General features: G+C 31.2%; 3 protein-coding genes across 8 annotated transcripts in view; all 3 read right to left on the bottom strand.

Moving 5' to 3' along the window:
• LOC108549103 (membralin) overlaps positions 1 to 11,648 on the bottom strand; it is a 146,670-nt gene extending 135,022 nt beyond the window's left edge. For 4 of the 6 annotated variants that reach the window (XM_017902349.1, XM_017902347.1, XM_017902345.1 and 1 more), the window contains exons 1-8: positions 11,570 to 11,647; positions 9,894 to 10,299; positions 9,568 to 9,803; positions 9,263 to 9,476; positions 9,059 to 9,182; positions 8,728 to 8,962; positions 8,555 to 8,645; positions 4,792 to 4,849 (exon numbers count right to left, since the gene is read on the bottom strand). In XM_017902349.1, coding sequence (XP_017757838.1) covers positions 4,792 to 4,849; positions 8,555 to 8,645; positions 8,728 to 8,962; positions 9,059 to 9,182; positions 9,263 to 9,476; positions 9,568 to 9,803; positions 9,894 to 10,151 — 1,216 coding nt within the window. In that variant the 5' untranslated portion in view covers positions 10,152 to 10,299; positions 11,570 to 11,647. Of the gene's footprint in view, positions 1 to 4,791; positions 4,850 to 8,554; positions 8,646 to 8,727; positions 8,963 to 9,058; positions 9,183 to 9,262; positions 9,477 to 9,567; positions 9,804 to 9,893; positions 10,300 to 11,569 lie in introns of all 6 variants that reach the window. The other 2 variants (XM_017902346.1, XM_017902350.1) reach the window with 1 other exon arrangement.
• On the bottom strand, positions 92 to 1,756 carry LOC108549105 (cytochrome P450 9e2). Its single transcript, XM_017902352.1, has one exon. It carries the CDS (start codon positions 1,719 to 1,721, stop codon positions 195 to 197), a length of 1,527 nt encoding a protein of 508 aa, XP_017757841.1. The 5' UTR covers positions 1,722 to 1,756; the 3' UTR covers positions 92 to 194.
• LOC108549104 (cytochrome P450 9e2) lies at positions 2,356 to 3,917 on the bottom strand. The gene has a single exon (XM_017902351.1). It carries the CDS (start codon positions 3,895 to 3,897, stop codon positions 2,356 to 2,358), a length of 1,542 nt encoding a protein of 513 aa, XP_017757840.1. The 5' UTR covers positions 3,898 to 3,917.
• Positions 11,649 to 12,109: the final 461 nt, after the last annotated feature.

A 12,109-nucleotide genomic window follows, 5' to 3' on the forward strand; every position in this document is an offset into this window, starting at 1 on the left:
CCTACACGTGCATAATTTGGTGTACAGTTTTGCTTCTGTTACTTCGAGATATAGTAACAGATAATACATATAAAACATTCCAATTTCAATATTTTTTCTTTTTTTTTAATTTTTTCCCTAATTTTATTCATAGAAATCACCCAAATGATAATTACAAACTCAAATAGTACATAATTCGAAGTCTTCGAATACATCTAAGATCTTCTCTCCAACCCAATCCAGAATCCCTTCTCGGGGAACGGCGTGAAGCTATCTATTCTAAATACCAGAGGATTCTGCGTCTTCTCCGTAGTCTTGATTTTAAATTTGTGCAAAAACTCGGCCATCAAGATTTTAACTAGCATCTGAACGAAACGATCGCCGATACATTTCCGAGGCCCAGTGCCAAACGGTAAGTACGCGTAGGGGACGATGTTGTCTTTATTCTTCGCACTAAATCGTTCAGGATCGAATTTCTCTGGTTCAGGGAAATACTTTGGATCGTGATGCATCGCGTACACGGGAATCCAAATGGTTTCATCCGGATACAAAATGGCGCCGTCGTATCCAGGCGCCGCTGGCGGGAATTCGAATTTTTTCGTGCAGACCCTATCGATAAACACCAAGGACGGGTACTTTCTTAGAGTCTCCGATATCACCATATCCATGTACTCCATTTTGGACAATGTTTCGTAAGAAATCTCCCCTTTCATTTCCTCGAAATAATGATTCACCTCCTCGTGCAGCCTCTCTTGGATATTCGGATTCACGGCCAACTCGTGTACCATGTAGCACAGGAGATTAGCGAGTGAGTCGGAGCCACCCAAGAAGAAAAGGAACGCCTGTGAAGTGATATCGTCGATAGTGAGTTCATGAGTGGTCGTTTTGTCTTTGGCCTGGGTTAACAGATGCAGCATATCGGGCCTCACGATATCCTGTTCCTTGCGTTCTTTCAGATTATTCGCTATAACCTTGCGGAAGAAGTTCGTAGTGTCAGTTGGGATGACAGTGATGCCTGCCAATTTCACTAATCGTGGGAAGAAACGCAGTGCCAACAGCTTAACCATACTGTTGAACGAACTAGAAAAGACGTCCTTTCCTTTCACGAAGAACTCGTTCTCTCTGTCTTTCATCGAATTGACATTGACTCCGAAAGCAACAGATGCGATCACGTCGATGGTAAATCTGTTGAACATGTCCCTGGCGTCGATCGATGTTAAATATTTAGGATGATCCAACAGATAATCCACGAATTGTTCGGAGCACTTCGATGACAATTGGAATATGAACTTCATCTTGGCAGCAGTGAAGGATGGGGTGAGTATGTTCCTCATTTGTCGCCAGCGTTCACCTCGTAGGGAAAACACGTTCTTCGAGAACATAGGATCCGCGTCCTCGGAGATGATCGATCTGTGATCGGTGAAATGATCGAAGTTCTTTATGGATACGTCTCGGATCAATTCGGGATCACGAAGTAGCACGTTTGGCAGCGTGAAATCCATCGTTCCAATGTACTTCACGTCTGGATTATAATAGTAAAGGAATTTACTGTACTCGATGAACGATGTTTTACGGAAGAGGAATTGCCACGATGGGCTAGAAAACCACGAGATTTTGACGTAGGGCACATTGTGATTCTTCCAATACGTTTGCTGCCGGTGTACCGCAGCGAAAAACTTGAATAAGAGCACGATAATTAAAGTCGCTAATATTAACGTCGACAGACTTGATAAGATCTCCATGGCTCACTCGTCCACGAGTAACTGACGATCCCGAGCTACAAAGTTGTAAATATAAACTGACAGTGAACACAAAGCTTATCGCGAGAGCAGAGGAGGAGGGAATACGCAAAACGATGCCATGGCATACGTCACATCGCCGCGTATTTGTACGCCACTGTGTAAGATACTACTCGAGATACTGAGACAATTGAATGTAATTTAACAAATTATGCGTCCAAGATTATTAATGAAACGAGTATGAACGACACGAAAGAGATAATTTCCTCCGTTTTTGAACAACGAAATACATGGAAGAACATGTCAATGAAGAAATCGAACAATGGCATTTAATTTTAATTCCCTCCAAAATTATAATACTCGCGTTTTCGATTAAATTTGATATTCTCAAAGATGAAGAAGAAAACGGGAGAATTCGTACGTTTGAGGCTAAACTGTCAAACCTGTCAAAATATCCAGCTGCAGAATTTTGATTTTTATCGAAATAGTATTCACTGTGTTAGACAATAAATATATATTAAAAGGGAAACAACAACAGTTTATTTATAATAATTTTAAGTTAAAAAGGACATAACAAATTATACATTCGTTTATGCATAATTATAGCTCAATAGCGATACGAATTATAGTTTAATAGCTAATTATCTCTTTTTTCCAAAGTAACCCACAATCCTGTCTTCGGTATAAGCGTAAAATTACCTTTCTGATACACGATAGGTCTTTTCGTCTTCTCGTTAGCTTTTATAACAAACTTCTGTAAGAGGTTAACAATCAAGAGCTTGGTTTCCATTAACGCGAAACGATTTCCAATACATTTCCTAGGTCCAAGTCCAAAAGGTATATACGCATAAGGATCGATAGTACCCTTATTTTCGCTATTAAATCGTTCAGGATCGAATTTTTCGGGATCAGGGAAAAACTTGGGATCGCGATGTATCCCAAAAACAGGAAACCAAACATTCTGATTGGGATGCACTGTCACGGCTCTAAAACCTGGCGCCGCCGGAGGTAACTCGAACTTCTTCGCGCAAACTCTATCGACCAAAGACGTTGGAGGATGCAGTCTAAGCGTCTCGGATATTACCATTTCCATGTACTCCATCTCCAATAGGGCCTCGTAAGAAATATTCCCGTCCCCCTTTTCTAAATAACTGTCTACCTCGTCGCGCAGCCGCTCCTGAACATCTTCGTGCAAAGCCAGCTCATGAACCAAGTAACATATCAAGGTGGAAACGGTGTCAAAGCCAGCCAGGAAGAAGATGAAGGCCTGAGCTACGATATCGTCGATGTGCATCTGATGCGAACTAGATTTCTTCAAATTTTCAACCTGCATCAATAGATGAATCATGTCCGGTCTAACGATACCCTGTTCCTTTCTCGCATTCACCGTCTTGGAAATCGCGTCACAGAAAAACTTCGACGTTGATTTAGATAGAAACGTGATCCCCGCCATTCTCGTCAGATACGGATTCAGCCGGAACAACATGAATTTTACAAGACGAGAAACACCATCAAACGAGGAAATATCGAGCCCTCTTTTATAGAACTCGTTGTCTCGATCTTTCATCGAGTCCACGCTTATGCCAAAAGCTGTCGTGGCGATAACGTCGTTCGAGTATCTGGTAAAGGCATCTTTCACCTCTATCATAGTGCAACATTCCGGATGATCGTACAGATAATTGACAAAATCGGAGGAACACTTGCCCATCAACTCGAATATGAATCTCATCTTATTGGCCGTGAAGGAGGGACTCAGCACGTTCCTCATCTCTCTCCATCGGTCACCTTTCAAGGAGAAAACATTTTTCCCGAAAATCGGATCCATCTCTTCTGTAACGAAACCTCGGCGATCAGGGAAATTATCGAAATTCTTCACCCCTATTTCCTTGATCAGTTCTGGATCCCGTATGAACAGGACTGGCGTGAAGAAATCCATTGTCCCGACGTACCTAACATCCGGATAATAATTGTAGACGAATTTGAAGTAGTCGTGGAAACTGAGGACACGAAATATAAACTTCCACGAGGTCCCAAACACTGGTATTCCACTTATATATGGAACATTGTTCTTCTTCCAATAGGTGAACTGTCGGTACAACATCGAAATAAACTTCGCCGAGATGACGACGGTCAAAGAGATGACGAGTAACTCGAAAGTGGACAAAGGTAATCCATTCATTATTACGAAGGTGTGTTACAAGCAACTGACAATCATTAAGAATTCTCGCAATATTGATCAACGTCCTTATATAAATGATATGAACTCAAGAGAAGGGTAAAAATTATGTAGGAAATTTAAGAACAATACCAAGATAAGAGGGCATTGATCTCAGATTTTCAGATAATAGATATTTTTTAAGCATTTGTTCTACAGATAAAGACATTTTTACGAAAAACAGTATCAACTAATGATTCAGATATTGCAGATATGGAAATCACTTAATTCTATCGTACGGAATTATCAGATATAATGGATGGTTATCTCTTCATAAGATAGATCAAATCAGAGATTAATCGATATAAAAAAAGGATAAATCAAACCGCCGCACAAAGTATATTTTTTGTGCGAATGAACATATTTAAAATTAACTCTTTCGTTAAATTTGCCACTTGGACCTGTGGTAGACGATCTAACTTATCTAAAATTAAACTTATCTAAAATTAAAATATCTAATATTCATCCAAATCTGAATGCAAAGATTTCTAAAAACGTAAAATCCCTGCTCTAATTTAAAATTTCCTGATCGAAAATTTCGTAAAAAAGAAAAACAAGGATATTAAAACGACGTTTATAAATATTGTGTTAGTGTCATATCTACTTTATTGTAAACAAATGGCGCGTGAAATGAATTGAAAAATTTGATTTGTATAACATATAAAGAACAACCTGTAAATCTATTAAAAGTTGCAGCTGAATTATCATTGATATATTAAATACACGATTTTCGTTTAAAAATACTTGTACGCGAAAAAATAACTCAAGTTATAGCAAAAACGAACGCACGATATAAAATTATTGAAATAAGCAAAATCAAATTGATACATTTTAACACATTTATTAAGTATCACTTACCAATGAAGATGAAGATTTGGTGATGCGAGTACCGTAGTAGTATCGAGATGGAAATAGTCTGAAATAACCAAATACATAATTAAAAATAAAATTTAAAGGATGATAGAAAATTTAATAAATTTTTATTTGCTTTTTCATATAATAATTTAATGATTATACGTATCATTGATATAAAAAATATCGAAACTTATCGTATATCAAAAAATATCGAAAGATAAAAATAAATGTTTATCTTTATTTTAAACGACGGTAGTATATTCAATAAAATAATTCAGATATATTTTTATCTGGATGGACGTTCGTCTAATACTTTCTTTTAATTTCAAATTCGAATAAGATACTGTATTCGCGTTATAAATGATGCCCTATTACGAATCGAAGCAGTGTTATATTAAAATTCTCTCTGATTACTTTATAAAGTGATAACGATAGCAAAAAGCATATAATTTTTATAAATTCTTTCTTTTTCAATGCATTATCAATAGATAGGTAACAAAGAGGTAAAAATATTTATTATCTCGAAAAAGGAAATCGCAATAAAGACACGACGCGAAACAAATTGCAAACTGAACGATCGCATTCGGTTACCAAGTTGAGAGCGAATAGTGCAATCGAATTGCGAATGGTTCAGATTGAACTAGCACCTGGCACCCTCGAGATAATTCACTATTTACTATGGGCAACCTTGGTAACAGTAACGTTTAATCGTATTTCACAGATGGGACAATGATATTTACAGAAAATGTGATATTAAAGACAGAATTTTTGTTTTAAATAAGAATAAAAAATAAATTACATGCAATATTCTGACAAAAATTCGATCAAAAACAAAAAGAAGAAAATTTCTGTCTAACAACAAAAATTTTAATTCGATTAAAATGAAAGGAATATCTTTCTCAAATACATATTCCTATCAAATATTATTTCGATATTAAAAAATAAATCGTTTACTGATTTTCCGTATAATTATCGATACCTTAAAAAGCGATGAAATGCAGATTATAGTTTTCTTCTCACGTGAGTCTCTTAGAAGTCAACTGATCAACTCTACTTTTTGTAAATCTGTCAATCTCGTCCATTTCAATCTCATGTTAAAATAAATATCGTTTAAAAGCTACTATTTAAGAAGCAATATACTACATTCATTAAACAGAAATGATTCTGTAGTGAAAACTGCAGTTTTTGTTTAAATAAAATGACTTTCAACGATTTATGAATAATAATCAAATTCAATAATCAATCAAATTTATCGCACACACCTTACCCACGTCAAATAACGCTAACTTTAAAATTGCATATGGCGGCTTTATGACCATCGAAGTCAAAAGACTTGTTATCAACGCTTTAATAAATATGTGTGATTAATAATAATCATATTTAACATTGAAAATCACGATATTAAATAATATATTTTATTTATTGTTAATTTAAAAAAATATATCGTGCATCTCAGTATTTTTAGATACTTTCTTTTTTAGATACTTAACTGTACACAGTAGTAATTTCAGCTGAACTCGACGCATCTTCGTATTATTCAAATTTACTTTTAATAATTACTGATATGCAAATAAAAATTGATTTCACTATCCCCAAATATTTTCTTTTAAATCTTTTTAAACCTTTTCTATTGTTTATAAATTTCTACAAAATTTCTCCCGATTTACAAAATAACCTCAGCGACAAATTAAAATGTTAAAAAGATTTTCAATAAAAACAAGAAAGAAATAAACGATTGGGAAAAAGAAAAGAGAATAGTATTGAGAGTACACATGTGCACATGACAGAGGGTATGCGGATATGCGGATAATACAAAGATGACGACTGTTCCGTACACGTGACTTTACAGTCGACTAAGGTCGTTCTCCGAGCACTAAAGTAACATTCACGTGTTGTGACACTGGATTCAAATCGTGGATTACATTCGTTCAATATTTTACGTGAAATATTACGATGAATTTTACTAAAAGAGTGACAATATATTTCATTCGGAATATTATAAAATGATACTTAAAAAATGATCATTAGCATAAATCGTATTCGAACAAATTATTTTAATCCAATCGTCTTTGTATACGGCAAAACAATAAAGTTGCTACATTAGATACCACAATTTATGTTATCAACGCAAAACAAAATTATTTCTTTCACAAATATGATAATAAAATAATTATTATTAGTATTAACATTAATGATACCGATTTATAGTGTTGCAATGATAATTTTCTACTGTTATAAAAATTTACGTAAATTTAAAATCATTACAAAATAATATTTGAATTACGAAATAATATTAGAATATATGCCTATTGAACTAATGACGACATCTATTATATAGTAAGTAAACCTATTTGCATATTGTTACGTGATTCGTGTATGTTCACTTGCGCGTGGCACTTCATCATACCATTAAACATGTACATAATTGTAAATACAAGCAAAGTTGATTATCTCTGAAATAAACCCCATATTCACTGTTAACAAATAATGATAAAAGTGGCTAACAATATTTAAAAAAAGAAAAGTTAAATACTATGCTGCATTAATATTTGTATAATTCATTCGTACTATAATTCAAATTGATGAAAAAATCTTGCAAATTTCTATCATATTAATCATTTCATATTTCAACATTTTTTCTACTAAAATTGCTCATGCATAGAATAATTGACTTATCACTATATCCACTATGGATTCTAGATATGAACTAGATGTAGACTGCTATACAATGTATTCCATTTGAATCATGTAGTATGCAATATTACTCATTTGTTCGCTCGGTGTAAACCCATTAAACACGAGTGGCGGTATTCGTTGGTCCATATATGATCCAATCACTTCCTAACACCCGGGGAATACCCAGAAATTCCAAAATTCATCAAACACGTGTACTGTTTATATTAGAATATAGCTACCGATAAAATATAAGTGTGAATCGCTTTTTCAATTACCGAGCACAAATTACTCATAACGAAAAGTGCTTAAAATAGCACTCATTTAAAAAAGAAAAAGAAAAATTAACTATCGATTTAATTTTTATCTTTTTATAGCAATTAAAATAATTATAGAAGAAAGTAGCAATCATTAATCAATTAAGTCGGACCAAAATTTTTAACAATCATTATCTCTTACTGATTGCAATAAGATATATTTGAGAACAATTTAATACAAAATTACCGACTTGGGGGTCCCTGTAACGAATATGATACCTCTAATAACGTTGATTTATACTCGACGGTTCAATTCCACGGGGATCACAGGATGTGAGACTACGGGGGTTAGAGTTATACGCGTGTTACCTCAGTGCGTGGTTACTTTGAATTGATTGCCATATCCTTTTACACGTACTGAGTTGTCGTGTGGATACGTGTGATACCAACCCCTTGTCAGAGGAATATAACCAGATCGAAAACACGTAGCACATGAAACTAAATCTAATTTACAGCTCCAGAGCATTCTGGAGCTGTAAATGTCATAATGTAATTCAATATTATAATAATATTACATACAATATGTAATATACCATAACTTTTTGTAGTATAAAATATTTAACTTTGAAAATTCATGAATTTATAAACCATAAAATCACGTGTTTTAATATATAAATAGATGGAAGGTAAATAAATATTTTACTTGAAAGAATGAAAAGTATCTAAATTTTACCGATCGCTTGCACTTTAAAATTGTTGATAATTAATGAATGATTTATGGGTAACAAATATTTGAAATTACATATAATTATTACTAAAAAAATATATATACTTACAAAAACTAACATGATAAAAAATGCAGCAAGGTATGTAGTTCTGGCCATCCACATGTTTACAAATCGATAATGTTCTCCAGTCACCACATTTCTACATAGTAAAATTGACATGTCATATCACAGTAGCAACATTAAATAACATAAACTATGAAAAATAAACAAAATTTATTTACCGTAAAAAGCCTTGATTATCTTCATGTTCTGCCAATGTCTTAATACTCGCCATTAATAAATCGTCATATCCTAGAAGTTCATCGAGTATTAATCTTGAAAAGTCATCACCAAAACATTTATCATTAACAGGGTCCAAAGTAACAATTTTTACAGGAATGTTCAATCTTTGCCGTGCTACAGGTGATAATCTCAGGAAGCCATATTCTAATGAATATTCTACGATGTAACCATCACCTAAAAAAGTATAATTTATTTATAAAAAAATATAATAATAATTTAACTACTAATATTATTTGGTGTTCTAAAATTCTTAAAAAATCATAATTATACCTGCTCTAACTTCAGAATTTGAATCCTTTGAAGATTGAATAACATCTTCCTTATTAGATTTATTTATATCTTGTTCTACAGTATTATTCTGTGCATTTTTTAGGTGTGCTTTCTCATCTGATGCCTGAAATATTAATATTTTAAATACAATTTAATCTAAAACATTTCAAACGAGATACGCAATATTTATTTATTTATATTTACTTCTATACTGTCTATATTCATTTCATTCCAGAATTTAGTAGATAATAATGGATCTGTTGCATTTGTAGTACTTAAAATTGTATCTGTTCCTTTATGCATAGTAGCATCTGTAACAAGTACTTCTTTTTCAGGTAAGCTATCACGATTTTCTTCATTTGATGCATTAGTAGTGTCACGTTCTTCATCAATAGTGGATGGTTCAATATTGATAAAGCTAGAAATAAAGTAAAGACATAACTTAGAATAATAAGAAAAACAAATATTAAATGTTTTATACTAAAAACAGATGTTGCATATTCTTTTACCCATCTCTAGTTAATATTCCAAAAGCACTAGTTAAATCATCAACTTTTTCTTGTCGTAATTTTTCTTCTTTTGCATAACTCTTTTCTATACTATAATCTTCTCCCCCATTTCTAAGTATCTCAACTCTTAATATGCCATCACGAGGCCAATCATCTCTTATATGTTCTAAACAATTAGTTGGTGCTCGTGAAAATACTATGTGAATATAAGCCAACACAAAAAATGCTGCTATAGCCTAAAAATATATAATTTAAAATTACTTCACTTCTATACAATAATACTTATCTAACTACTAATAAGTAAATTATTCTAAAAATAATATTACCTTCAATAAAACTATAAATTCTATAAATCTTCTAACAGATCGTGGAACTGTCCTCGCATAAGTTACTGCAGCTTTAGTAAATATTGCATAAAACAATCTATCCCTTGCATTAACCAATGGATTTTGATTATTATTATTCCTAGCAGTATTCATATTGTTCAAGGTTAATCGTGTTGAATTGCTTATATTACGATTATTATGTACACTTGCACTGTTCTGACTTGTTACTGGTATTGTAGCACCATCCACTTGTGGCATTTTAAATATTATGTAATATTTGTTTTTAGTTATTGATATAATAGCTAATAATTTATATTCATACAATTTCCATGTATGAAATCTTTTAAAAAGTATTTATACATGTTGTATACGTACATTTTCAAATAAAAATCTATTCTTGAATATCCTGAAACAAATAATAATAATAATATTAAATGAAAATTGTCATATACTGTTATATGATTGATAAATTTTATTGTCTCATTTTTATCTTTTATCTACTTATACTTGATTAATGTAATAGAAAAATTTTGAATGGAAAATGTAATTCTTTGACATTAAATCATAATTAAAATAAATAATCATTAAAACTATTAAAAATTTATTTAATCTATACAATTGAAGTTCACTTATAATGAATATTTAAAAACTTGTTTATTTTACTTTAGATTAATTTTACATTATAAATATAGATAATCTATTTAGACACTCTTTATATCTATAGAAAATAAAATTTCATCTAATTCTATATATTATAAATTTTATACAGATTTTGCATTTTGACTTCACACATTTGCAAATCAATTACTTCTACATAAATATTTTATTTAAAAAGACATCAAATATAAATTAACCAGGAAGAAATAAAAAATTTTATTAAAAAGAGGTATATTAGATATTTATTTAAAATTAATTACAAATTCATTAACGTACATATGTATTGCATAAAAGACAAAGGAAATCTCTGATCTTGGTTAGACAACGCAATACTTTACTTTTTCTACCGCCACATTCTCCAATGATAAACCCCATCAAAGAAACATTTTTCAAGAAATACATATGTACTTTAATGAATTGGAAATTACTTTTAAATACATATCTAATATATTTCTTTTTAATAAAATTTTTAATTTCTTACTGAGTAATTTATATTTGATGTTTTTTTAAATAAAATATTTATGTAGAAATACTTAATTTGCAAAAGGGTGAATTTGATTTATAAAAGGATGAATTTGATTTGCAAAAAGGTGAATTTAAAGTGCAAAACCTGAATATTGAATTTATTATTAATAATTTCAATTATAAGCAGAAGAGAACATAACCTAACATATACTGCACAAGCACAGCATGCATCATAACCTATTTGGTAATCAAATCTGCACAGTCTATATAAATAATAATATCTAAAAATTATTAATATAACTTATATATAAAATTTATTTTTATTTATAGTCCAAGTGAGATATAATACCATTTAATTAACGACGTATCAATTACACATTTTGTTATGTAATTAAGTAATTACATATAAGAAATAGATATGAACAATGGTATATATTTTATATTTTCTATAAATATGCATCCTTTTAAATCAATTATTATTCAATAAATGTGACATTTCACAGCTGTTACACGAATTCGTAAAATTTCTAAGATACATATCAACCATATCATACCTTCTTTAAACGATGAATGTTGTACTGTAACGTTATATTTCTGACGTTTTATCGTTCTCTTGTGTGTCACTATAGATAATGACAGATTTGTAAGAATACAGCTTCCAAGTATTATCAAATTTGATTCTCGCCAAATTGTCACTTCATCATCATATGTTTTAATATTCCGCAACTTATACATAGTAGTCCCTAACTATTTCAATATGACCAACATCATAGTATAAATTTGAAATGTCTCACCAATTTGAAAATTTTTATTCCCTACTAGTTTTTAGTGAAATTTTGTAGTTGATCTATCAGCAGCACAAAATTTATCAACAAATTTAAATTTAAATAAAACATTTAGAAGATAAAAGCTTCTGTAAAAATATTGAAGTTTTGAATTTTAACAGATATAATATTTTGTAAAAAAGCATGAAGTTAATATAATAATTAAACACTTTACAATTTTGTATATATTCAAACAAACAAAGCATCTTTAAATAAATATGCAAACATATTCATAATATAACTTAGAAAAGATAAAATACATTATTTATT

This window comes from Eufriesea mexicana, unplaced genomic scaffold, assembly GCF_001483705.2.
Source record: "Eufriesea mexicana isolate 0111107269 unplaced genomic scaffold, ASM148370v2 scaffold1830, whole genome shotgun sequence".
Taxonomy (NCBI): Eukaryota; Metazoa; Arthropoda; class Insecta; order Hymenoptera; family Apidae; genus Eufriesea; species Eufriesea mexicana.